General features: G+C 61.8%; 1 protein-coding gene across 11 annotated transcripts in view; it reads left to right on the top strand.

Moving 5' to 3' along the window:
* KAZN (kazrin, periplakin interacting protein) overlaps positions 1-22,052 on the top strand; it is a 1,010,042-nt gene that overhangs the window by 933,394 nt on the left and 54,596 nt on the right. For all 11 annotated transcript variants that reach the window (XR_013380757.1, XM_077899551.1, XM_077899552.1 and 8 more), the window contains one exon: positions 18,301-18,437. Coding sequence is in view for 10 of the 11 variants with exons in the window: in XM_077899551.1 (XP_077755677.1) it covers positions 18,301-18,437 (137 nt within the window). In the remaining variant the exon portion in view is untranslated. The remainder of the gene's footprint in view (positions 1-18,300; positions 18,438-22,052) is intronic.

Genomic DNA, 22,052 nt, shown 5'->3' with positions numbered 1-22,052 from the left:
TGAATGGCATGTGCCAAGGCTCTGTGGCACATCAGGGAAACTCATCTTACTATTCAGGAACTCTGTGGCCTGTTGGCCTGTGTCCTTGCCTCTGTGTGTCGCACACCCAACGCAGTAGCACCTCCTGGGACACGTGGGAAGGACCACTAGAGCCCGTTCCCGGGGAGGGTTCCGTCTGGGGAAGACTCACAGGCTGAGCAGGGAGGAAGCTTGACCTTTGAATCCAGAAGAAGGGCTGACCTCACACCCTTGGTCCTCTTTCTGGAAAGGTCACAAACCGCTGGGGCTCCCTCTGCCCAGATCCCTCCCCAGAGTCCACCCCACGCAGGGGATTCAGGGTCAGGAGGCTGTGATTTGAGTCCAGCCCCGTCTCTGACTCATTTGTGAGCCAAGTGACTTTCACTCTCAGAGCCTCGGTTTCCACGTGGGTGGGCTGGGAGTCCCGGGCCCGCCGCACCCAGCTCAGGGCGCGGACAGGAGGGACTGAGAGTGGTGCCGGTCAGACACGGCGTTTCACCGCGGGGGTCAGGTGGCTTGTTACTGCCGCCGCTGTGACTTCTCGTGTGTAATTCGGTCACCTGCTCCCACCCGAGTGCCAAGGCTGCGATGGAGGAGCCACGCTCCGCTGGGCTGACGAGCCCTGGGAGAGACCCTGGGACCGCACTGCACGCTTCCGGGGCGGGGGGACCCCGCGGCCCCCGGGCACTCTGGGGCGCCTGTGACTGTGGCTCTCTCCCAGGGGAGCCTGGCCCAGGCCCCTCGCTGGAGGGAAGGGAGAGCCGCGCTCTAAAGGGGGCCGGCAAGCCGAAAGGGACAGTCGGGCAGTTGGTGGGGCCAGGACCAGCCACCCCCGCACGCACACCAGGTCCCTGCCCTTAGCTCTCCCAACTCTCGCCAGATTGTCTTCTTGGATCTTGAGAAATAAGCCTCAGAAGGCCGGTGCTTTCCCAGGGCAGGGCCTTGGCTACGTGATTTAACCTGCCCATCAGTTTTCTCATCTGTAAAATGGGAGTGATAATAATTCATAATAATGATAGTACCTTATTGGTAGGGTTATTATTTTTTTAAGATTTTATTTATTTATTCATGAGAAACAGAGAGAGGCGGACACACAGGCAGAGGGAGAAGCAGGCTCCGTGCGGGAGCCCGATGCGGGACTCGATCCCGGGACTCCGGGGTCACGCCCTGGGCCGAAGGCAGGCGCTCCACCGCTGAGCCCCACAGGCGCCCCTGTAGGATTATTGTAATGGATAATAATATATTAAGTACTCGGAGTGGTGCTCGCACACAGTAAGGTCTGTGTGAAGTGGATGTGTGATGTGAGGGGGTAGCATTGCCTTGTTCCAGTTCTGCGTTCTGCTCCACAGAAGTCAGATTTCTCGTGACAGACTCGTGTGAATCGAACTCACGAGAAACCGATGTGTAGCCCACAGTGCCGGTTCCGTCAATCGTCAGGGAGAAGTGTGGTTTCCTGATGCTTCGTGCACTCGGCGCTCACTGTCGCCCTGAGCGTGGATTCGGCGGTCATCCCCAGCTGGCGGGCCGAGCTGCAGCGACGTGGGGCTTCTGTCTCTGCTCTGCGGGGCACCCGCCGGGCAGACAGCGCGTTGCCGTGGGCAGGACTGAGTCCTGAGCAGGGCTGGGTGCACCTCCCGGGTCTGCCCGCCCCCCCCCCGCCCCTCTGTAATGTAAGGGTTTCCTTCTGACCACTTCCCTTCTGGGACGCACAGTTGCGCTTCTCCCCGTCTCCGACTCATCCTCTTGTCTCTGCTGCTCCTCAACCCCCGCCCCCCACCCCACTGTTCCAGGGCACAGTCCCCTGTGCCTGGCCTCTGGCTCTACTTGCCTCCAGTTCGGTCTCCGTGACGCAACACAGTGATCGTAAGGCAGGTCCCCCTTCTGTGCCGTAGGGAGCCCCTCAGAAGATAGGTCCACCCGAGCCTGTGAGTGTGATCCTATGTCGAAAAAGGACCATTGCAGGTATAGTTAGGGTCCAGGTCTTTGCAGGTGTAGTTGGTCCGGGCCTTTGCAGGTGTAGTTAGGGTCTGGGCCTTTGCAGGTGTAGTTAGGGTCTGGGCCTTTGCAGGTGTAGTTAGGGTCCAGGTCTTTGCAGGTGTAGTTAGGGTCCAGGCCTTTGCAGGTGTAGTTAGGGTCTGGGCCTTTGCAGGTGTACTTAGGGTCCGGGTCTTTGCAGACATAGTTAGGATCCAGGCCTTTGCAGGTATAGTTAGGGTCTGGGCCTTTGCAGGTGTAGTTAGAGTCCAGGCCTTTGCAGGTGTAATTAGGGTCCAGGCCTTTGCAGGTGTAGTTAGGGTCCAGGTCTTTGAGGTGTAGTTAGGGTCCAGGCCTTTGCAGGTGTAGTTAGGGTCTGGGCCTTTGCAGGTGTAGTTAGGGTCTGGGCCTTTGCAGGTGCACTTAGGGTCCGGGTCTTTGCAGACATAGTTAGGATCCAGGCCTTTGCAGGTGTAGTTAGGGTCCAGATCTCAAGAGCATCCTGAATGCGTGTCCTTGTGTGAAAATGGAAAGAACACAGAGGGGACAACGCGAGGGGAGGACGGAGCTTGGAACGATGCGTCCGCAGGCCAAGGAATGCCAAGGCCTGCCGGCCACACCAGAAGCTGAGAGGCAAGGAGGCTTTCTTCCCTCGAGCCTTCAGGGGGAACGCAGCCCTGCCACACCGCAATTTCAAGCTTCTGGCCTCCAGAAGTGCAAGAAAAGACAGGTCCGTTGCTTTAGGCCACCGGGTTTGTGGGGCTTAGGAAACTAATGCAGGTGGCTTCCCACTACCCTTTAGAGAAAACCCGGGCTCCTGTGTGGGTCCGCATGATCCGGCCCCGGCCCACTTCTACATCACCTCCCAGCCCTCTCACCACGGCAGCCCTTTGCTGCCTCAGGACCTTTGCATCTGCTGTTCCTCCCGCCAGAACATTCTTCCTCTCTCTTGGCATATGCGGCTCTCCATCCTTCAGAAGGGCCAGCCTTCCGGGACCACGCCACCCACAGCACGGCTCCCCAGATTCCTGGCTAGTTCCTCCACAGCCTGACCTCCACGTGTGTTTAAATAATTCATCCGTCCTGTATCTCCCTTGCCCCGACACACTCTCCATCAGAATAAAGACCTGATCCGACCGGCTGACTCAGGTTCCCGCCAGCTGGCCTGGTGCCCAGCACACAGTCAGCCCACAGGAAGATTTTGCTGAATGAACAAATATCAGGCCTTCTATCAGTGAGGCCATACTAAGGTCCTGCTCGATTGTTCTTGACCTATGGGATCTTACATTGTTTTAAAGCACCGTTTGCAGATACCGTGATCTCACTCGTTTTGTATGATTGAATTAATCTCTTACTATTCAGCAGGAGACCCCAGTGTCACCCCTAGAAACCATTTGCATGACCCCACCTCTGAGAGGTGATCATTAGAGCTGAAACCGGCTGCTCCTAAGAATAGTGAGTTCTCCATCCATGGAGGTATGCAAGTTTTTACATTTACCAACCCATGCGATCTTCTCAATTTTCAGGGACCCTATGGAGTCTTTAGGGCCCTCTCCTCTGATCCCCGCTACTTCTCGCCGAGCCCACTAATTCTCCCTTTCCTGGGCAACCCGTTGAGCTTTTATTTGGTGAGACCAAGTCCGCCGGAGAAGGCTGCGTACTTTTGTCCGCCCACACGTGTGATTTTACAGCACGGGAGTTTATCAGTCCTGAATGTATATTTAGTGACAGGCTTGGCTAATCTTTCATCTAATTATGCTCGTTAACCTTTAAATGATCATTAATATATCTGGGCATGGCGGTCTAAATATTTTATAGAGGTCTTAATTACAGTAGACTTCCAGTCTTGCCATAAAACTCGGGTGCCCCGCCAACGAAGGGTGGTGTCAGGTAGCCCGGGGCCCTGGCCAGGCTGGTGGCAAGAACACGTCATTGCAGGGAAGGCGTGGTGGCCCGGGTCCCGGTTTCAGGCCGCATCACAGAAGCAGGGCCCGACTGTTAGGATGAAATCTGTTCTCGTGATTTCTCGCTGCCGCACTTCTGTCACCTGCAGTCACGTTTCTTCTAGAAGAGGGGAATTCGGAGACACTACAGCAAAGCTTAAAAAATAATCATAATTCTTGCTGCCAAGGCTTTAGGGAGTCGATGAAAAAGCCCCCCTTTCTTCCTTTGCCAAGTCGGGAGGCCGTTGCAGAGGGTCTCCGAAGAGGCAGGTGAATGGGGATCAGAGTGTGTTCTGTGGCTGCAAAAGCCGGTGTGAGAATGTGGCCCAGATGCGCGGCCACGTGGCTGGTGAACACTTTATGCCAGACTTACCCCCCCCGGACGGCCCAGGTGGGCACCTGCCGGGCCCCAGCCATTGTCCCGCGTGGTAACAGCTGTCTCTGTCCCTTTGGAGCTCCCTGTGGATTATAAAGCTCGCCTTCAGACGCATCTCAGTCGCGAAGGTCGGCGGGGCTTCCTTCCTCACACCCATTCCCCGGGAACACTGGGTCTCAGAGAGGTCGCGTGGCGTCCCAGAGCCACGTGGCCGGTGGGAGGCAGAGCCGGGCCCCAGCTGGACGATGACTCGTGTTTTCCCAGCCGCTGTCCTGGGTCTGTGAGGTGACCCAGTAGGCCCCCAGGGAGGTCAGAAGCCGGAGGTTTGCAGGAGAGGGAGATCTCACAGGAGAGATCTCACAGGCTCCGCTCCTCCCGCAGCAAGGCCAGCATCACCCCGGCCACGCTGCACCGGGCTGTTGGCCACCTGGACGAGCCTGAAGGCAGGGACTCAGAGCCAGAGCACCTGGGCCGCATCCTGCCTCCACCACTTACCAGCGGGCTGTCAGCAACCCAATCTGCCTCAGTTTCCTTACTTAATCCCCAGGCGATTGCTGATGGGACCCACCTCACAGGATTGCTATAAGGGAAAACCGAGTGACCACTTAGAAGGGAGAACAATACCCGATCCCTCAAACCCCAGCAAGTACCAACCCCTGTTACTATCGTGATCACAGTGGCGTCGTCACCGTGGGGCTGCGGGCCCACGTTGACCTTCCTGGCTCGAGCACGGTCTGGGCACCTGCATGGAAGTCTTCCCCTTAATCCTCGCCAGCGGGCCGCAGGGAGGGTGCTCTGAATCCGAGGCCGCCCCACGTCCACGGGCCCCCCTGCCCACCCCTGGACCTGCCCATCTCGTGGGGTGTCGCCTGCTGCTACGGGGGCTGCCTAGTCCCCCCCCAGGTGGTAAGAGCTGATGTTTCCTGGGCGCTCCCCCCACCCTGGACCCCGTGCCAGGCGTGATGCGTGTATCCAACCAGCCCGAGGAGGTAGATGCTATTTCTGAAGCTCTCTTTAGAACACGCGTAGAGCAAAGTGCAAGTTTACAGCTCGGCGAACTGTCACGAACGGAGCACACGTGTAGGACACCGGCACCCAGATCCTGAGAGCCATCCCGTGGCCCCTTCCCGCCTGCATCCCTCAAGGGACGGCCTCTTCCCTCCTCCATTTCGCCTCCTCTGCGTGCCGTCGAGGGACTCATGCGGCAAGTGGGCCCTGGTGTCTGGCTTCCTAGACCTCGGGGGTCGTCCGTGTGGGTCGTCGAGCCACACCCGGTGGGTGCAGGCCCTCTGCTGAGCATTACTCACGTGGCTTCCAGTTTGGAGCTTGTACACACGGTGCCGTCGCGAATCTTGAGAGCAGATCCTTGGTCGACCCGAGGCGTGCTTGTCGGACGTGCGCATTGGGAGAACTGTTTTAGCCCCTCCTGTGCAGATGTCAAGGTCCCGGATGCTAGGACCTGCTCCAGGTCACGCCTCTGGTGGACGGCAAAAGTGGGCTGAACCCAGGCAGCCTCCTCCAGGATCGTCCTTCTGGAGATGTCTCCGGCCCCTCTCCCCAACTCCCCTGGGAAGAGGCACACCTGACCACGGTCTCCTGCCTGCATTTAACCTTGCATAGCCCTGCCGTGCCTCTGTTGGAGAGAAGCCGGGTGAGGCCAATTCCCAAACCACTAGGCTCGCAGGGCAGCCTCCCGAGGGTTCCAGAGAGCTTGATGGGCCATCTTGAGAGTTTGGCACCAAAGCCCAGAGAGGGTGTATGCGTCCCCAAGGCCACACAGCACGCTGGTGGGCCTCCCTGCCTGGAGACCTTTCTCTGCCTCCTCCTCCTCCTCCTCCTCCTCCTCCTCCTCCTCCTTCTCCCCAGGCCGTTGTCTTGCCCGAGAATGACCTCACATACCAACGTGAGCCGTTAAGAATAGTCCTCGTGTGGGGTGTGAGGCCGTGGCCGTGCTGCATTTCCAGAAATCTCTGCGCCGCCCCCCTACCCTCACCCTGGGTCTAGGGAATGTCAGTGTTCCGGCCCCATCCCCTGCCACTATTTTTAGTGGTGATTCGGAGGAAGGAGGACATTTCCTGGACTCGCCTTTGGAGGCTGGAAAACAAACACCCCCTCCCCTCCCCCCGCCTCAGCCCTCCCATTTCCCTCTGCAGGAAGTGGGGTCCTGGCGCCTGCCCCCCCCCCCGCCCCGCCATCCTCTGGGCCTCCAGGTGAGCTCTGAGTAACTGCAGAGCTATGGGGTCCTCGGGGCCCACCCCCAGCTAGGACCCCCGCCACCCCTGCAGCACCTCTTCGGTGCTCTCCCTGCAGGTGTCTGTGCCCCCCACCCCAGTTGGCCGCCTCACCCGTCCAACCTCAGGTTTGCTCATCGGGAGCCCCTGGCGTCGAAGCCCAAGACAGGGACTCTGGAGATGGATGAAGACCACACACCCCTCTTCCCATCACCACCCCTCGAGGCCTCTCTGCTGGCTGTCGCTGAGAATGGCAAGGCACAGCTACGCAGTTGGAGGTGCCGCTCGAGCTTTTGCTCTCCTTTGAGGGTCACTGCAGTAGAGCGAGGTGCAAACTGCTATCCCCGCTTTGTACGGGAGCCGAAAGGCACAGAGAGGTTCAGGAAGTTACCCAGGGTCACACAGCTAGTGAATAGTGGAGCTGGGCTTCGGCGCAGGCTTCTGTCTGCACACCCTGGTTCCGCCGAGCTGGCCCTGGTCTCACCCTGGTCTCAGAGCTGCAGGTGGCCCCATGCCTGACCTGCATCCCATCCTCTGTAGACACCTGCTCCGAGCAGCAGGCCAGCACCCACACGAGGCCCACGGCGTGGTTGAGTATCACGATTAATGGCCAAAATTGAAAAGTAAAGAGCGTGGAATTGTCTGGAAAAGTTGGAAAGCGTGGCAGTGCTGGGCCCCGTGCAGTCCTGGAAGGGCGGCCTCCTGGCAGCCGGTGGCCCTGCAGGTCCCCCCACACTCCCTCTCCTAGTGACGGGCCTGCCGGGGCCCCGTGCACAGCCGCGCGCTCTACACCCGGGGGTGGGCCTCTCCAGAGCCCCTAAGCTACAGAATCCAGGGAGGGGCAGCTTGAGATATGTGGCCCCTTCCTCACCCTATTCAAGCCCCCACGTCACACGTCCCCCCGCTTTCCTCATCTGTGTGGGCCGTGCCTCCTCCCGGCTACCGCCGCGCTGCGAGGTGGGGCCCAGGCCCTGTGTTCTAGGCTGGTCTGGGGAGCGGGGGCCCCGGCTGCTGGTCTGGTGCAGGGCCCCGGGCACCCACTCCACACACGCTTGGAAACCCTGGAAGAAGCGCCCTGGAGCTCCGACGAGGAGAGTGCTGCGCAGCCCTCCCAGGCCTCCTCGGTGCCGCACAGGACACGGCGTGTTGGGTGGGGGGAGCCCACGGAGCGCGGATGGGGCTGAGGAGGGGGAGGAGGGTGTCCAGGGACAGCCTCGCTGAGAAAGTGACATCGGAGGAAAGACCTGGGAGGGGGCGGGCCTCCTGGGCGGGAGGACGGTCCAGGTCCAGGCCAATTGGAGGAAGGAGCCGCAGCTGCCTGAGCCCAGAACAGCAAGGAGCCAGGTGGGCGGTGGAAGGGGGGGAGTCAGAGAGGTGTGCGGCAGGGCCACCAACACCTGGCTCCGGGAGACCATCCCAGGGGCTCCGTGCACCTGCTCACCGGTGCGATGGGAGCCTTGGGAGAGGGCAGGTAAGTCATCCTCTGATTTGCATCGAAGAGGACCGCTCCCCGCTGAGCTGGCTACACTGCAGGGTTGTGAGACCCGTTGGGAAGCGACCACGTGACGCAGGCACAGGGTGGTGGGGACACGGACCAGGGTGGGGCTGAGGAGTGGCGAGATGTGGCCAGATTCTGGTACCATGTGGAAGGTAGAGCCGACTCGCCTTGTTGAGGGATTGGGTGTGGGGCGTGAGAGAAGTGGAGTGAAGGAAGATTCTGGAGTTTGGGGCCAGAGGGACAAACCGGGTGGCAAAGGTTACCATGAATTGGGTTTGAGGCAGACCGGGTGGAGCAGGGCGTAGGGGGGTGGCTGGGTCTCCCTCCCAGACATGCTGAGTTGGAGGTGCCACTAGACCCCCGGAGGAGGTGTGGGGAGGCGGGGGGCGGGGTGGGGGCCCAGGGCCGGGCTGGAGCCCTGCAGCCGGGATGCGGAGCGCAGGGCCGGACCGGACCTACAGGGGGGAGGCTGGACGAGCCACCGGAAACGGTGCGAAAGAAGGACAAGGTTCTCGTGCCTGGAGCCCCAGCCCTCAGAGAGATCAGCAGCCAGAGACACGAGAAGAAAGCAGAAGGGGGCTGGGAGGGCCCACGAAGAAGGCGTCCCCTGTGCCCATCGAGCATGACAGACGGGGCCGTGGGGTTCACAGCACAGAGGTTACGGTGACCTTGAGAAGAACCAGTCGAGGAGAAGTCCAAGTGGTCTCCAGGGAGGGGAGAAATGAGGCACGAGGGCACACAACCCAGAGGTTATGCCCCTAAAGGTAAAAGAGATAGAATGAGAGCTGGAGAGCAAGCTGCGCGGGGTCACTTGCAGGTTTTCCGTGATGTGAGAGAGAATTGCACATTCCTGCCATGCTGGGAAAAATCTGGCGGAAGGCACCGGCCAGGTGCAGGAATGTGGATAGTCGGAGCGGGCTCTGTAACAGAAGGGTGGCCTCAGTTTCCGATGGGTCCAGGCCTGTCCAAGCCTGGTGGCCTCAACAGACCATCCAGCGTGGGGGTCAGGCAGCCCGCAGGAGAGTGGGTGGCCTTGAGGCGAAGGGAACGCGTAGCTGTGGCCAGGCTGGGATCAGGGGAGCCCCGGGGGAGAAGGAGGCCACCTTGCTCCTGGACACTGGGTCTTGCCTGTGCTGGAAGCGCAGTGTCTGGGATCCGCCCCCAGCTCTGACCTACTGGTGCCCTGGGCCAGCCGGAGCTGGAGTCTGCTGGAGTCTCCTGTGTCCTGCCCGGGATGTGGCTGGAGCAACGTGAAGTGGCCGTGGACACAGTGCACAGAGCCCAAGGCAGTTTGGCGAGAGCTGGCGCCTTTTTGCAATCAGGTCTGAGAGCACCAAGGCTCGGCGGGCCTGTCAGGAGGCACAAGGGAAATTAGCCTGCCCCGTCAAGCCCAGGGGGGGTCAGGGGAGGCACGCAAAGGAAAGCAGAGCTATCTCTGCCCCCAGGATGCAGGAAATACTGGACGCTGCTCGCCGAGGGCCGTGGAGCGGGTCCCCACGTCCCCAGGGAGGTCCACCTCTTTGACACTCGAGAGTCCGTTGGCTGGTATTTACTGCGCACTTACTACCGGCCAGGCACCGTCCTAATGCTGGGGGACAGTGGTGAAAAGGCAGGGCAGGTCCCTGCCCCCCAGGATCTTACACTGCCCGTCAGGGCCGGGCACAGAAATATGTAAGTCGACCCAGGAACCCTCCGTTCACCTTGGACGCAACCGAGGGAATATTGTGCTCTCTCCCCTCCGAGTGTGCGAGCAGGAGCTTGTGGGCCACCGTCTCCCGTGTGCATGCACCGGTTCCCACCAGTCGAGAGAACTGCTGCTCTCTTTCGGTTACACGGAGTTGACCCTGATTCCGTGGAGCCACTGGTGCTGGCCCAGCATCGACCCAGACCCCGTTGTCAAACACGCCAGCTCGGCTCCGTCAGTGGCGGCACCTGCCTCCCCACCCGAGGCAGAGCAGTCCACCTTTCCCTCCCCAGGCCGTGGCAGACATCTCCAGTCGACCCAGGTTCCCGGAGAGAGTGGTTGATTAGTCATGTCTGCGCGGTCACGGTATCGGGAATGGAGACCCTGTATTCCGGATACTCGCCTTTCCTGACGCAGGCAGGAGGCTGCAGAAGGTCACACTACCCGACTCTTTCTGGGCTGCACTTGGAGAGAGAAGCCGTGGGGACCCGAATACCAAAGTGCCGGAGTCCAGTGCCGATGCAGCCACTCATTGGCTGAGTTGGCCAATCAATCCACTGCACCTGGCGGTGAGACGTGAAAAGAAGTTTCTGTTCACAAGAGGCAGAGCCACCCCAGGTCGGAGCCCGGGCCACACAGCCACGGGCACGTCTGACCAGGCCTGGTTCAGCAGGTGCACGGTGGTCAGACCTGCACCTGCCCGAGTGCTTGGTGGGCTTTTCCCTCCTCCCCCGGTACCACCTGACAGGGCGAGAGCCTGCTTCACCTCTCTCCCTGTTCTGAACCCACCTTGCTCAGCTTTCAAACAGGAAGAACCAAAATAAACCCGGCTACGCCTGTCCTGGGGCCACGAGTCTGTGGGTCCTTCCTTCTCCCTGCCCCGGGCCCCTTCTCTGGGCCCTTTTCCCAGAATCTCCAGCCTGTTGGTCAAGCCAACCAGTGTCTGCTGAGGCCTCCTGAGGCCTGGGAGCCATGGGGAGCTGGAAGAGAAGGAGAAGGAGAAGGTGCTAGCATTTAATGAGCACCTGGTGTACTCAGGTGCTGGGTCATGTCACACAGAGCTTCACAAGGTAGAGGTTATCACCCCCGGCTTAACAGCCAAGAGAAATGCCCAGAGAAGTTACATGCGGGGCCAGACTAGAAGCCAGGGCTCTGCGCTGTGAATCTGAAACTGTCTTTTTCTTTTCCTTTTTTTATTTTGGAGAGAGAGCGTGGGGTGGAGTGGGGGCAGGGGGCTGAGGGAGACAGAGTCCCACGCAGGCTCCACACCCAGCGCCGGGCCCAGCGCGGGGCTCAGCCTCACGACTCTGACTGAGGTCAAGGCCTGGACGCTAAACCGCCCTCGCCACGCAGCTGCGTCTCTCCGGGGTTCTCTTCCCCCCACGTGCTCGGGGTCCACGCCTGACCGTTCACTCCGGATGCAGCAGCCTGTTCCGTATCGATACGTCCAGTCCTCCTTCTACAGATGAAGAAACTGAGGTTCACCTAAGCTTAGACTCCCGAGCTGACGCTTTGCGCCCCACCACGTTGGCCTGAGAATCGAGAGACCTGGGCTGCTTGCTGGGTGATGCTGGGTCTGCCCTTTGCCGCTCTGTAGAGGGAAGTGGAGTTGGAAGAGTTGGTTTCTTTCTTTTATTTCTTAAAAAATGGTCTAAGTGAATTTTTTAAAACCTGGGTATGGTTGACACCCAGCGTTAACGCTAGTTTCGGGCGTACAAATAGTGATTCAACAGCTCGCCGCCGTGCTCGCCACAAGCGTAGCCCCACCTGCGGCCACGCGGAGCCCATACAGGACCGCGGACTAGACTCCCTGCGCCCTGGTTCTTATCCCGGGGCCTCTTTGGAGGGTGTTTTTCCAGAGTGGTTTGCTCAGCCCTCCTTTCCTGGAATCCGCAGATGCAGGCCAGACCCGCCCCGGAGGTCGAATGGGAATAAAGGGGGCGCCCCCTGCTGGCGGCGGCCGGGATCGTCCTCCGGGGCTGAGGTCCCCGACCCGCCCAGCACAAGCCCGCCCCTGCCCAGAGCCCTGGGGGTCCAGGTCGGGGTCCGGGTCTGGTCCGGGGTGCACCAGCCTGGGGCTTTTCATAAGGTCTCCTGGTTCGGGACCATCCAGAGCCGGGCCTGCAGACTTCTGGGGTCGGACCGTTGGGAAGTCTGACCGTGTGTCCTGGGCTGGGGATCTGGGGATCCTGCAGGCCGTGGGGATGGGTGTGGGGGTGGGAAGGATTCTATAGGAGCTGCCAACCTGCACGCCCACATGCACACACGCGTGCACACGCACCCTCCATCCAGCAGCCACCGAGCAGTCACACGGCGTGCGCGAGAATGTCAGGCCGCCTTTAATGGAAACCTGCAAAGGCCCCCTCGGGACCCTGAGAGGCTGCGGGAACCGCCTGGCAGCAGGAGTGAGTGATGTGGATTTTTGGATCATCCGGTGGTTTTGTGGATCGATGCGGGTTCTGCTGTTTACAGCGGCTGTGCTCTCACAGTAGGGTGGGGCAGGGGTGAGAGGGGTTCAAGGTCAGGTGTCAGGGATGCAAGTCCAGGGCGGGATCCTTGAGCTCCTTGAGCTGTGAGGGTCTTGGTGAGGAAGTTAACCATTTGGACCTCAATTTCTTCCTCCATAAGGCAGGTGCTTGTCCTGCCAACACACACACACACACACACACACACCCGCTCCGGGTCCCGAGGAGCACACGGGGCCAGTGGGACTGCAGGAGGTTGGTCGGCGGTGGATGATTTTGGAAGCGACAGAGCAATAGAGTCGGAGGGAGGGTGCATCGGGGCCAGATGCGCACCGCCGCTCACTACGGGGCCGGGTTGCCCAGTCTCCCTGGGTGCCTAGTTCCTCATTCTGTAACCTAGCATGACCTCATGCAGTGGTTGTGGCAGCTGAGTGACAGAAGTGGGTCGGGGGCTTAGAGCAGTGCCTGGCACACGGGACTCTTTGAACATCTAGGAAATCGAGTATTGGGGTGGGGGGCTAGTGACTTGCTCCGGGGCTCAGAGCCAGGGACAGAACCCCGATCCTCGGACTTCACACTGATGCCCATCCTGCCCCACTGGGTGGCGTTGGTCCAGGCCGTGGACAGGTCTGCAACGGGGATGGGGGGCAGTGGTTGAGGTGTTGCCTCCCAGGCCCTCAGAAGCCCAAGGAAGCTCACAGAGTCGACCACATTCCCGCTGGGGGCCATGGGCTGGGAGCCTGGTCCCTCCGTCCCCAGCGAGGTTGTCTCTGCACGCACTGCCTTGGTGGGTAACAAGTCCCCTCGTGCTCAAGTGTGCCCTATAAAATCCTGTACCCTCGAGGTGCACGGCCCCCAGAGGCTCAGAAGGCAGGCACCAGCCTCCCGGTTCCTTTGCCTGCGGGCTGAGGCCTCCCTCCGCCTGGGCGTTGCAGCTGAGGGGGTCCTGGACCCACGGCGGGAGTGAGGGGCGAGGGCCCAGAGCCCTCTTCCACCCTTCCAGATGCCCTCCCGGATGCACATCTGCAGAAGCTAACCTGGGGCTGATGCTGCACCTGTCCCCCACCCCCGCCCCACGTCTGCGAGGAGCTGCAGCACATTAGGCCAGGACAGGAAGGGGGGTGCGCCACCCAACAGCCCACCGCAGAAGCCTGAGGAGAGTGGCATCCCCAGACAAGCTCCGTCTCCGTGGGGCCGCGGCGGGCGGGTCCCTCCCTGTCTCACGCGTGCACGAGGCCTCCCGTGAGTTAGAGAAAGAAGTCCCTCCCCACACGCCCTCCCTCCCACCCTCGGAGCCCCCACATTCCCAGGAGCTGAGCTGGTCCCCCTCCGTGATGCCACGGGGCCCACTGGGCGTGACCTCACCCGTCACCGCGGCACTGGTTCCGGCGGCCTGGCTGCGGGGACGGGACACGCCTGGGTGAAGCCGGTTGAGTGGGAGGGTGAAGTGGAGCTGGGGGGCTTCGGCCGAGTGGGGAGGCCGCTGAGAGAGGGAGGTTCGTGCCCCGCAGACCCCGCCTCGCATTAGTGACCCTCGGAGAGAGAACGTGGGATCTGGGATCGGGTTTGCAGGAGAGCAGACACGGCCCGTGGCAGAGGGAGGAAGGAAGCGCCCCGTGCAAACCACTAGGTGAAACTATTTCTTGGGGACCCCTCGAGCGGGCCTCCTGGTTTCCTTCAAGAGCTACATGGGCTGCCAGGGCCGCCCCCGAGGGAGCCCCGTCTGACGGCGCGGCCCAGCCCCTGGTCCTGGGGGCAGTCGGGCTCGATCGGGGACGTGCACGCACTTCCCCACCTCGGCCGGTGCGGGGCCCCCCGAGGCCTGCCCCCAGGTCCCGCTTCTCCGTGGAGGTTCCCTGAGTGGGTCATAGACGCGGGGTGGGTCTGGGAAGGGCCGCGGCACATCTCACAGCAGCTGCTCGGTTCTCGCTGTGCTTCCCGACGGGCCTCGTCTCCCCTTTGGAGGGATCTTCGCTGGGCGTTCACTCCCAGAGATGCCGCTTTCGCGTTTCCGGGTCCTCAGCCTGGCGGGGTCCAGAATTCGCAGGGCAGGGGTTCCCACGGCGAGAGCTCGTGTGCGGGAACCGCGGGGCACAGCCGCGCGTGGTGGGGGCGGGAGCGCTGCTCGCAGCCTGCCTCCATGTGTCCGTCAGGAGCGTGGAGGGCGCCCGAAGCGGGAAATCCCACGACAGCGGGTTTATTTTTCTCCCATTATAAGGAATCCTGGCCCAGATGGTGCCATCGGGGGGTCCAGCCCGTTCCGTCTGTCTCTCCGCTCTGTGTCTTCATTCTTGTGTCCACAAAACGGCTGCTGTGCCTCGGGATCTCGCATGTGTGATCGTAGCAGGAAGGAAACGGAAGGGCAGAAGGGAGGAGCGGCTGCGGCCGTGCCAGGACTTTTATAGGGAACAGCAGAAGGGCAACCGGGGGCTCCGTCGGTTAAGATCCGGCTCTTGACTTCCGCTCAGGTCGTGAGCCCAGGGTCATGAGGTCAAGCCCTGGGTCGTGCGTGGGGCCTGCTTGGGATGTTGGGATTCTCCGTCTCTCTCTGCACCCCCACCCCACCCCACCTCTGCTCACGCGCTCTCCCTCTCTCCCCCTCTCCCTCTGACTCAAAAAGAAAAGGAAAAGAAAACGAGGGCTTTCCCAGGAGACCCCCTGGACATCCTAGTGGCCAAAACTGGACACGGGCCCCTTCTAGCTGCAAGGGAGCCTGGGATACTGAGCGCGTGGGGTTCTCGTGGTGAGGAGGACGGGTGGAGTGGAGCGTCCCCGCCTGGTAGGGCTGTGCCTTGTGCAGCAGCCCACGAGGTCGGGACCGTGTCTTGTCCATCCTTGTCCCCCGACCGCAGCGGGCATGGAGTCTGGCACACAGAAGGGGCGTAACCAGCCGTTTGGGGGGAGCGGCCCGTCCCCACCGCCGAGGCCCCGGCGCACAGATGCACACGCACCTGCTCCACCGAAGGACAGGACGGTAGCCCGTGCGGCAGCCCCTGGAGACGCCCAGAGGTGCGACGGCCCCGTGGGGGCCACCAGGACGCCATCGCCCCTCCCCAAGGCCATTCAGCCGCCTCGAAGGAGGGCCCAGCAGTGCTGCGGAGGACACGGGGCGGCAACCGCCCCCGCCCCCGCCCCAGAGGCTCCAGTAGCCAAGAGCAAGCCTGGAATTTGGTGTTTGTCAGAAAGGCTGAGGAAGGAGGCAAATCAGAGCCCAGAGGGGACTCACGTCCAACCAGAGGGCGGAGGCGTGCTCCCCGGGGGAGTCATGACACCTGCTCGGCAGCAGCTGCTCCCTGGGGTGGAGGGTCCCACCCCGAGGCTCCCCGGTGAGCCACAGCGGGGACTGCTCCGGTCAGCACCCCCGCCCCAGGAACTGCTCCCCTCCACAGTCTGAAGCCCACCAGCTGGGCGCCCGGACCAACCCAGCCCTGCCATTTACTGGCTGTGTGGCCTCAGTGTCCTTCCCTGTAAAGTGGGGTGTCAGATGCCCCCCACCCCGCACCCCCGTCCCAGGAGCGCCGCCAGGACCTAGGATCTAGTGACACAATGCAGATGGAAATGTCCGAGGCCTCGGCTGGGCCTGGGCTCTTCTATAAGGTTCCTTCCAAGCCACTTGGGTCTCCAGACGTTGGGTTTCCTGAAGTTCACCGGGAACACGGTGACACCGTGTTGGGGTACGGGGCACAGCACTAGGCCAGCCCTGCGCCCCTCCCACCCCTGCCCCTGCCCGACAGGAGAACAACAGATGAGCTCTCCGTCCCCACGCTGTCCCCGTCCCGTACGCGCCCAGCCCTGCAGGCCTGGAGTCCCCGCGCTGCCCATCCAAGCTGCTGCGCCGCCCGGCTGCCTGAGGGGCACGGCCCAGCTGCGGGAGGGAGGCCGAAAGCTGGAACTTGAAGGGCTGCCCCGCTGCGTGGGGCTCCCCGTGGCCCCAGCTGCCCTGCCTCCACCCTGCTCTACCCCGATTGCGGGGAGGGAGGCAACGGGCTGGAGGATGAAGGAGGCCCCCTCGGGCCAGAGGGACATCAGCTTCTCCCAAACACCAGGCCAGGAGCCCAGGGACCCTGGTCCTCAGGCCACCCCCGGCGGCTCAGCCTCTCATGTGGCAGGGCTGACTGTCCAGGACGAGGTGGGGCGGCACAGCCGGGGCCCACCCCTTGTCACTGCCCTCAGCTCGCCGTGGGGCCAGGACCCTCCAGATGTGGGACGTTCCCTGTAAGGGCAGCATAATGTAGGGTCCGTTGTGTGGGCTTGGGGGTCAGACATGGCTGTGTGACTTCGGGAAAATGACTTAACTGCTCTATGCTTTCTCACGCTAGAAGCTTCTGGAACCAAGGAGTTGCTTTGCCCTCCTCCCTACTGTCTCCACAATTCCCTCCTCGGTGTCCTCTCCAGGGAGGGAACAGAGTTCTGGGGCCCCTGGGAAAAGGCAGTGAAGCCCACCCTGCAGCCAGAGCCTGCCCCAAGCACAGCAACCTCCTTTGCCGAAGAGCCAGTGTGTACAGGGCACAAGGAGACAGAGTCTGCAGGGAGCGGAAGCCACCCTGCCTGGCCGGCGGCTGCTTAGGGCTCGCGGCCCCGTGTGTGTGTGTGTGTGTGTGTGTGTGTGTGTGTGTGTGCACGTGTGAGAGACAGTGAGCCTCATTAAGCCATAATTCACATATCATGCAATTCACCCATTCACAGCGTGCGATTCAGTGGTTTTTAGTATATTCACGGACTGACCCCATCGGCACCATCAACACCAGGACATTGGCGTCACCTCAGAAAGAAACCCCATGCGCTGAGCTACCACCCCGCCTCCGCACATCCCCGCCCGCACCAGCCCCCAGCCCTCGCCACCACTGGCGTCCTCTCTCCATGGCCGTCCCCGCCGTGCACTGTTGCTAAAGTACGAGGAATCACACAACGTGTGACCGGCTCCTTTCACTCGGCATAATGATTCGGGTTCACCCACGGTGCGGCTTACAGCGGTACTTCTTTTCGTTGTCAGATGATGTTCCATTGTAAGGACGCACCACATGGGGTTTTGCATTTAATCCATTCATGGTCGGTGGATGTTGGGGCGGTTTTTCACCCGTTGCCTCTGGGACCCATGCTGCTGTGTACATTTGTGTTTGTGTGTTTGTGTGGGCGTATGTTTTCATTTCCCTTCGGCGTGTGCCTAGGAGGGGACTGCTGGGTCACAGGGCACCTTGATGTTGAGTCATGTGTGGAACTGCCAGGCCGGCTTCCGCCTGGTGGCGGCACCCTTCCATCCGGCCCCAGCAGCTGTCCCAGTTTCCCCACATCCCTGCCCACACTTGAGTCTATCTTGTTTACTTTGGCCATTCTCGTGAGTGTGAAGTGGTACCTCTTCGGGTTTCGATTTGCATTTCCCCGTTGGCAGATGATGCCGAGCTCTTTTCTGGGCGCTCATGGACCATCTCTGGGAGGAAAGTCTGTTCAGACCGTTTGCCTATTCTTTACTCGGGTGGTCTTTTTCATTATTGGGTTGTAAGGGTTCTTTATGTACTCTACACGGAAGCCCCGTATCAGAGAGACAGAGTGCACGTGTCTTCTCCCATCCCCTTTTTACGTCCCTGCGGTGGCCTTGGAAGCAGGTCTACGTTTTGACGTCGTACCTGTTCCGCTGTGCATACTTTCCGTGTCGTGTGTCGCGGTGTGTTTTTGATCGAGTGCTTCTCCCGCGGAGGAAACGAGCCAGACGATGGGCTGTCGTGCTGGGCTGAGCGGCCCCGGGGCTCAGAGTGGACCGCGGGGGCTCCTTCCGCGGGGAGTCGGGCGCCCGCAGCCTCCGGGGCCGGGACCCAGCTCCCTCTCCCTGCAGAGACCCCTTCAGTCCGGGGCTGGGAGGGAGGCTCCGTCTAGGACTTGCTGCCCTGACTGGAGCAGTAAACCCGAGAGGTGGAAACGGAGTCTAGAGACAGGCGGCCCGGGTTCGAGTCCTGGGAAGGCCACTAAGGGACGTGGCACGCGGCGCAGAAACGCCATCTTCCTGAACCCCGTTTTCGGTCTCTTAAAAAGACGGTAGAGGCGGCGTCCCTCCTCGGCATCCGGGACCGTGGGGCAGCAGGGTCTCCGGCGCTCACTCGCTCTTGTGCCCCGCAGCCATGAAGGCCGACCGGAAGCGCCTGAAGGGCGAGAAGACGGACCTGGTGAGCCAGATGCAGCAGCTGTACGCCACGCTGGAGAGCCGCGAGGAGCAGCTGCGCGACTTCATCCGCAACTACGAGCAGCACCGCAAGGTGGGCCTGCCTCCCCGCCTCCCCTCCTCCCCTCCCCCTCCTCTCCCCCTTCCTTCCCTCCCCCATCCTCCCTTCTTCCCCTCCCCCTCCTCTCCCCTCCCCCTCCTCTCCCCCTTCCTCCCCTCTCCCTTCTTCCCCTCCGCCTCCGCTCCCTCCCCATCCACCCTCCCTCTTCCTTCCCTACCCACTTTTCCCTCCCTGTCCCAGACCCCCCAATTCCCTCCCCACCGTTCCTCCCTCCCCCCCAGACCCCACCTTCTTCCCTTCCCCGCCTCAGATACCAGCTCCCTCTCCTCCCCTCCCTTCCCCCTCCCTCTAAGCCCACCCCCCCTGCAGACACCCCACCCACCCACCCCACCACCCCACCACCCCACTGCGGACAGGACACCTTCTCTGCCATCCCGAGGTCTGGCTTCTCCAGCCCCCAAACACACACTCACTCCCGTGTCACCTGATGCTCGCCTGAGGAGGCTCCTGACCTGGGTATGGAGCTGAAATGGGCACAGCCCCTGCTGGGCAGACAAGCCTGGACGGGCCAGCGCAGCCCAGACAGTGTGGACTCTGGCTTCTGGCAGGCCCGGGTTCGGATTCCGCCCCCTAGGGGTGTCCCAGGGCGTCTCGCCTAACCCCGGAGAGCCTCAGACCGTGCAGGGGCGTGCGGAACACTGGCCAAGGTGATGAGAGCAAAGCACTCAGCGTGGCGTCTGGTGTTGAGCCAGGGCTCCGTAAATCCTAGCCCGCGTAACTGCTCCCGCAACGACAGTGCGCAGAGAGACAGCAGGAAAGTCTGCCTGCAGGGGAGGAGCCTTGGGGGGCTTCACAGAGGAGGTGACCTAGGAGTTGGGCTCTGGGGGCTGAGTAGGAGTTTAGCCAAACAGATGGGTTATGTCCACTGCTGGCTGCCCGGCCACCGAGCACAGGCGGTGTGGGAGCACTCCAGCGGCCATCCCGGGGCTTACGAGCAAGCGCTTCTGTCTTGCAGCGAGTCATCAAATTTGTTTTTCTCATTGTGCTCGTACTTGAAAAAATTTCCACAGAGATCTACCTTCCCCCAGGACCGTGCCATTTTTTTTTTAAGTCCCAGGTAACAAGCCGCTCCCCCACCCCACGTCCAGCCAGCAACGGGGGGCAGGGTGGTGGCTGCAGCAGCCACCGGGACAGCCGTAGATGGCCACAGCTCAATGGCAGCTGTCCCTCGCACGCAGTGCCTCCAGAAGACCCTCCAGATCCATTCAGAATAAAAAAAAATGGAATTTGGAAAACAATTTTTTTTTAAGTTACCGTCTTAAACGTCACATGGGGCACATTGCTCTTGTGCTTCTAGCACATCAGTGAAATAGCAACACTGGGACGGTCTTTAATCACTGCCAGGTCCAACCCCATTTTACAGATGGGAGGACTGGGGCCGTGAAGGGCCCAGAGACTGACCCACAGCCACATATTGAGAGCCGGAGACATGAACACCGCAAGCCCTGGCTTCAGCCTGTCTCTTCCGAGACCTTGCAACTGGACACAAAAAAATGACTTCCGTTGTATGCACAGGATGAGTGTCCCCATGCACAGGATTAAGGGAACCCTCAGGTGTCCCACGTGCTTGGTCCTGCCACGGCCCACCCTGCTCGTCCGGGGGACCCCTGCAGGCCTGTCTGGAGCAGGTAGGAGGACCCCAGTTCTCTGAGCTCCTGGGGTCAGCACGGACACAGGCTGCTGAGAGATGGGGGTTTGGGGGCCCCCCCAGGAAGCTCACAGAAAGTCGTGCCTAAGGCACGTTCCCTGGCACATGGGTGCAGGTCAGAGGGGGCTTTGGGAGTCTCCACGAATCCAGCTGAGGAAGTTCTCACAGCAAAACAGGCAGCCGGGCGGGGGGACCAAGGGCCGGACACAGGGCCGTCGGGTGGCGAGGCTGCTGTCCTCCAGCCAGGCCCGTGTCCCCTGCCGCCGCCTCCTTCTGTCCACTGAGCCCCACGTGCCAGCATCTGAGGCCCGGCACAGCGGGACGCACCCTCCCATCCTAAGTCCCGGCCACCCTGACCCCCATCTGGCTCCAGCCTCCCTGGCCAGTCTCCTGTCTGTGGCTTTCCTGCCTCAGTTGCCTGCAAGGACCGAGACCTCTATCACACTCACGGGGTTGTGAGGTTCACAGATAGTTGCCTGAAACGCTGAGGCACCGTACATGGCATGTGTTGGGAACGTTCCGTGTTCTCCTGCTGCCGGGGAACGTGATCAGGGAGGGGGCCCAGAGCCTTCACCCACGGGCCTTCCCCCGTCTGCTCGTGACTAGCACGGTCAGCGACTGCAGACACAGAGACGAAGATGATCCTGAGGGCCCCAGGGGACCTTCCTCCGAGTGCAACAAGGGTTCGGAAGCAGCCCCTCGTACAGCAGCCAGTTCTAAGGGACGGTCCTTACGCAGTTACTCAGTCCCACACCCCCTTTCCTGGGCCCTTCTATGATCCAGGCCCGTGGCTGGTGCTGGGGGCAGATGCCCAGGACATGGCTCGGCCCCCGGGGAAGGAGCTCTGCATCCGCGTGGGTGCTGGGGCCCCTGCCCCTGGTGTGCAGCCCCCACCTGACCCCCCTCGACACGGGAAAGAGAACTAACCCACGGTGGCCTCCCTCCGTGCGCCAAGAGCCTTGCCTCCAGAACCTCAGGGGGCAGCTCCCCCTGGGACTGGGCGATAGCTCTGTCCCTCGCTCTGGAGCTTGCATGGCCAGGCCGCTGAGCCTCCGTCCCCCCGGGGGGCAGTGCTGTGGCTCTCACGAGCGAGGCGGCCGGTCAGGTGTGGGGAAGTTGAGTGACTCGGCCTGTGCCCCGCAGGTGGCCGTGGACTGGGTTAGAGCAGGTGCATGTCACCCAGGCAGCCTGAGCCCAGAGCGGTGCCAGCAGCGCATCCTGGAAGGGACGGTCCCCTGCGCCCCCCCCCCCCCCGGCTGCCCTGAGCAGTGGGGACTGCCCTGCTGGGACCCCGGTGAGCCGCCGACTGGAGGGGCGCATCCCTGCCCACGGCGCCGCGGGGCTCTTCTCCGAGACGTCTGCGGGTGCAGGATGTCTGCGTGGCCCGTGCCTGCCGACGGCGTCCCTGAACGCAGTTGAATGACTGGGGTCCCCCAGGCTGCTCTGGGGGGGCGGGGGGTGCAGGCCGCCAGGAGAGGACGTCAGCAGGGACTGCTGGGCCGCACCGAGCTCTCCGCATGGACGATCCCATTCAGGTGTCAAGATAACGCCCGTGTTGCAGAGAAGGGTGCCGAGACCCCGTAGTCGCTGCAGCCTGTCCCTGCAAAGCCAGGGTTTGACCCCCACTCCCTGTCCCAGGCCACAGGCCCCAGCCTCGGCTCTGGGATGGGACGGCCCCAGGGAAAGGCCAGCCCTCGGCCTCCCCGGCTCTGGCCATCCGGCTGTCAGGCCCTTGGTGACAGGGCCGTTGAACGAGGCAGGACGGCTGCCCCTGCCCACAGCCCCCGGGCACACGGGGAGCTTGAGGACGTCACCCGGTCCCCGAGGAATGGGATGACCTTGCTTGGGGCAGGGCCCTGTGCTGGATCCTTCTTCTCGGGACGGGTGCCTGCTGATCTGATGCTTGGCTCTTGCCCCCAGAGGTCAGGCCCCCAACGCAG

The sequence above is a fragment of the Canis aureus genome, chromosome 5 (genome assembly GCF_053574225.1).
Source record: "Canis aureus isolate CA01 chromosome 5, VMU_Caureus_v.1.0, whole genome shotgun sequence".
In the NCBI taxonomy this organism is placed as follows: Eukaryota; Metazoa; Chordata; class Mammalia; order Carnivora; family Canidae; genus Canis; species Canis aureus.
Note: the sequence above shows the minus strand (reverse complement) of the source record. Positions and strands in the feature narration are given on the sequence as shown.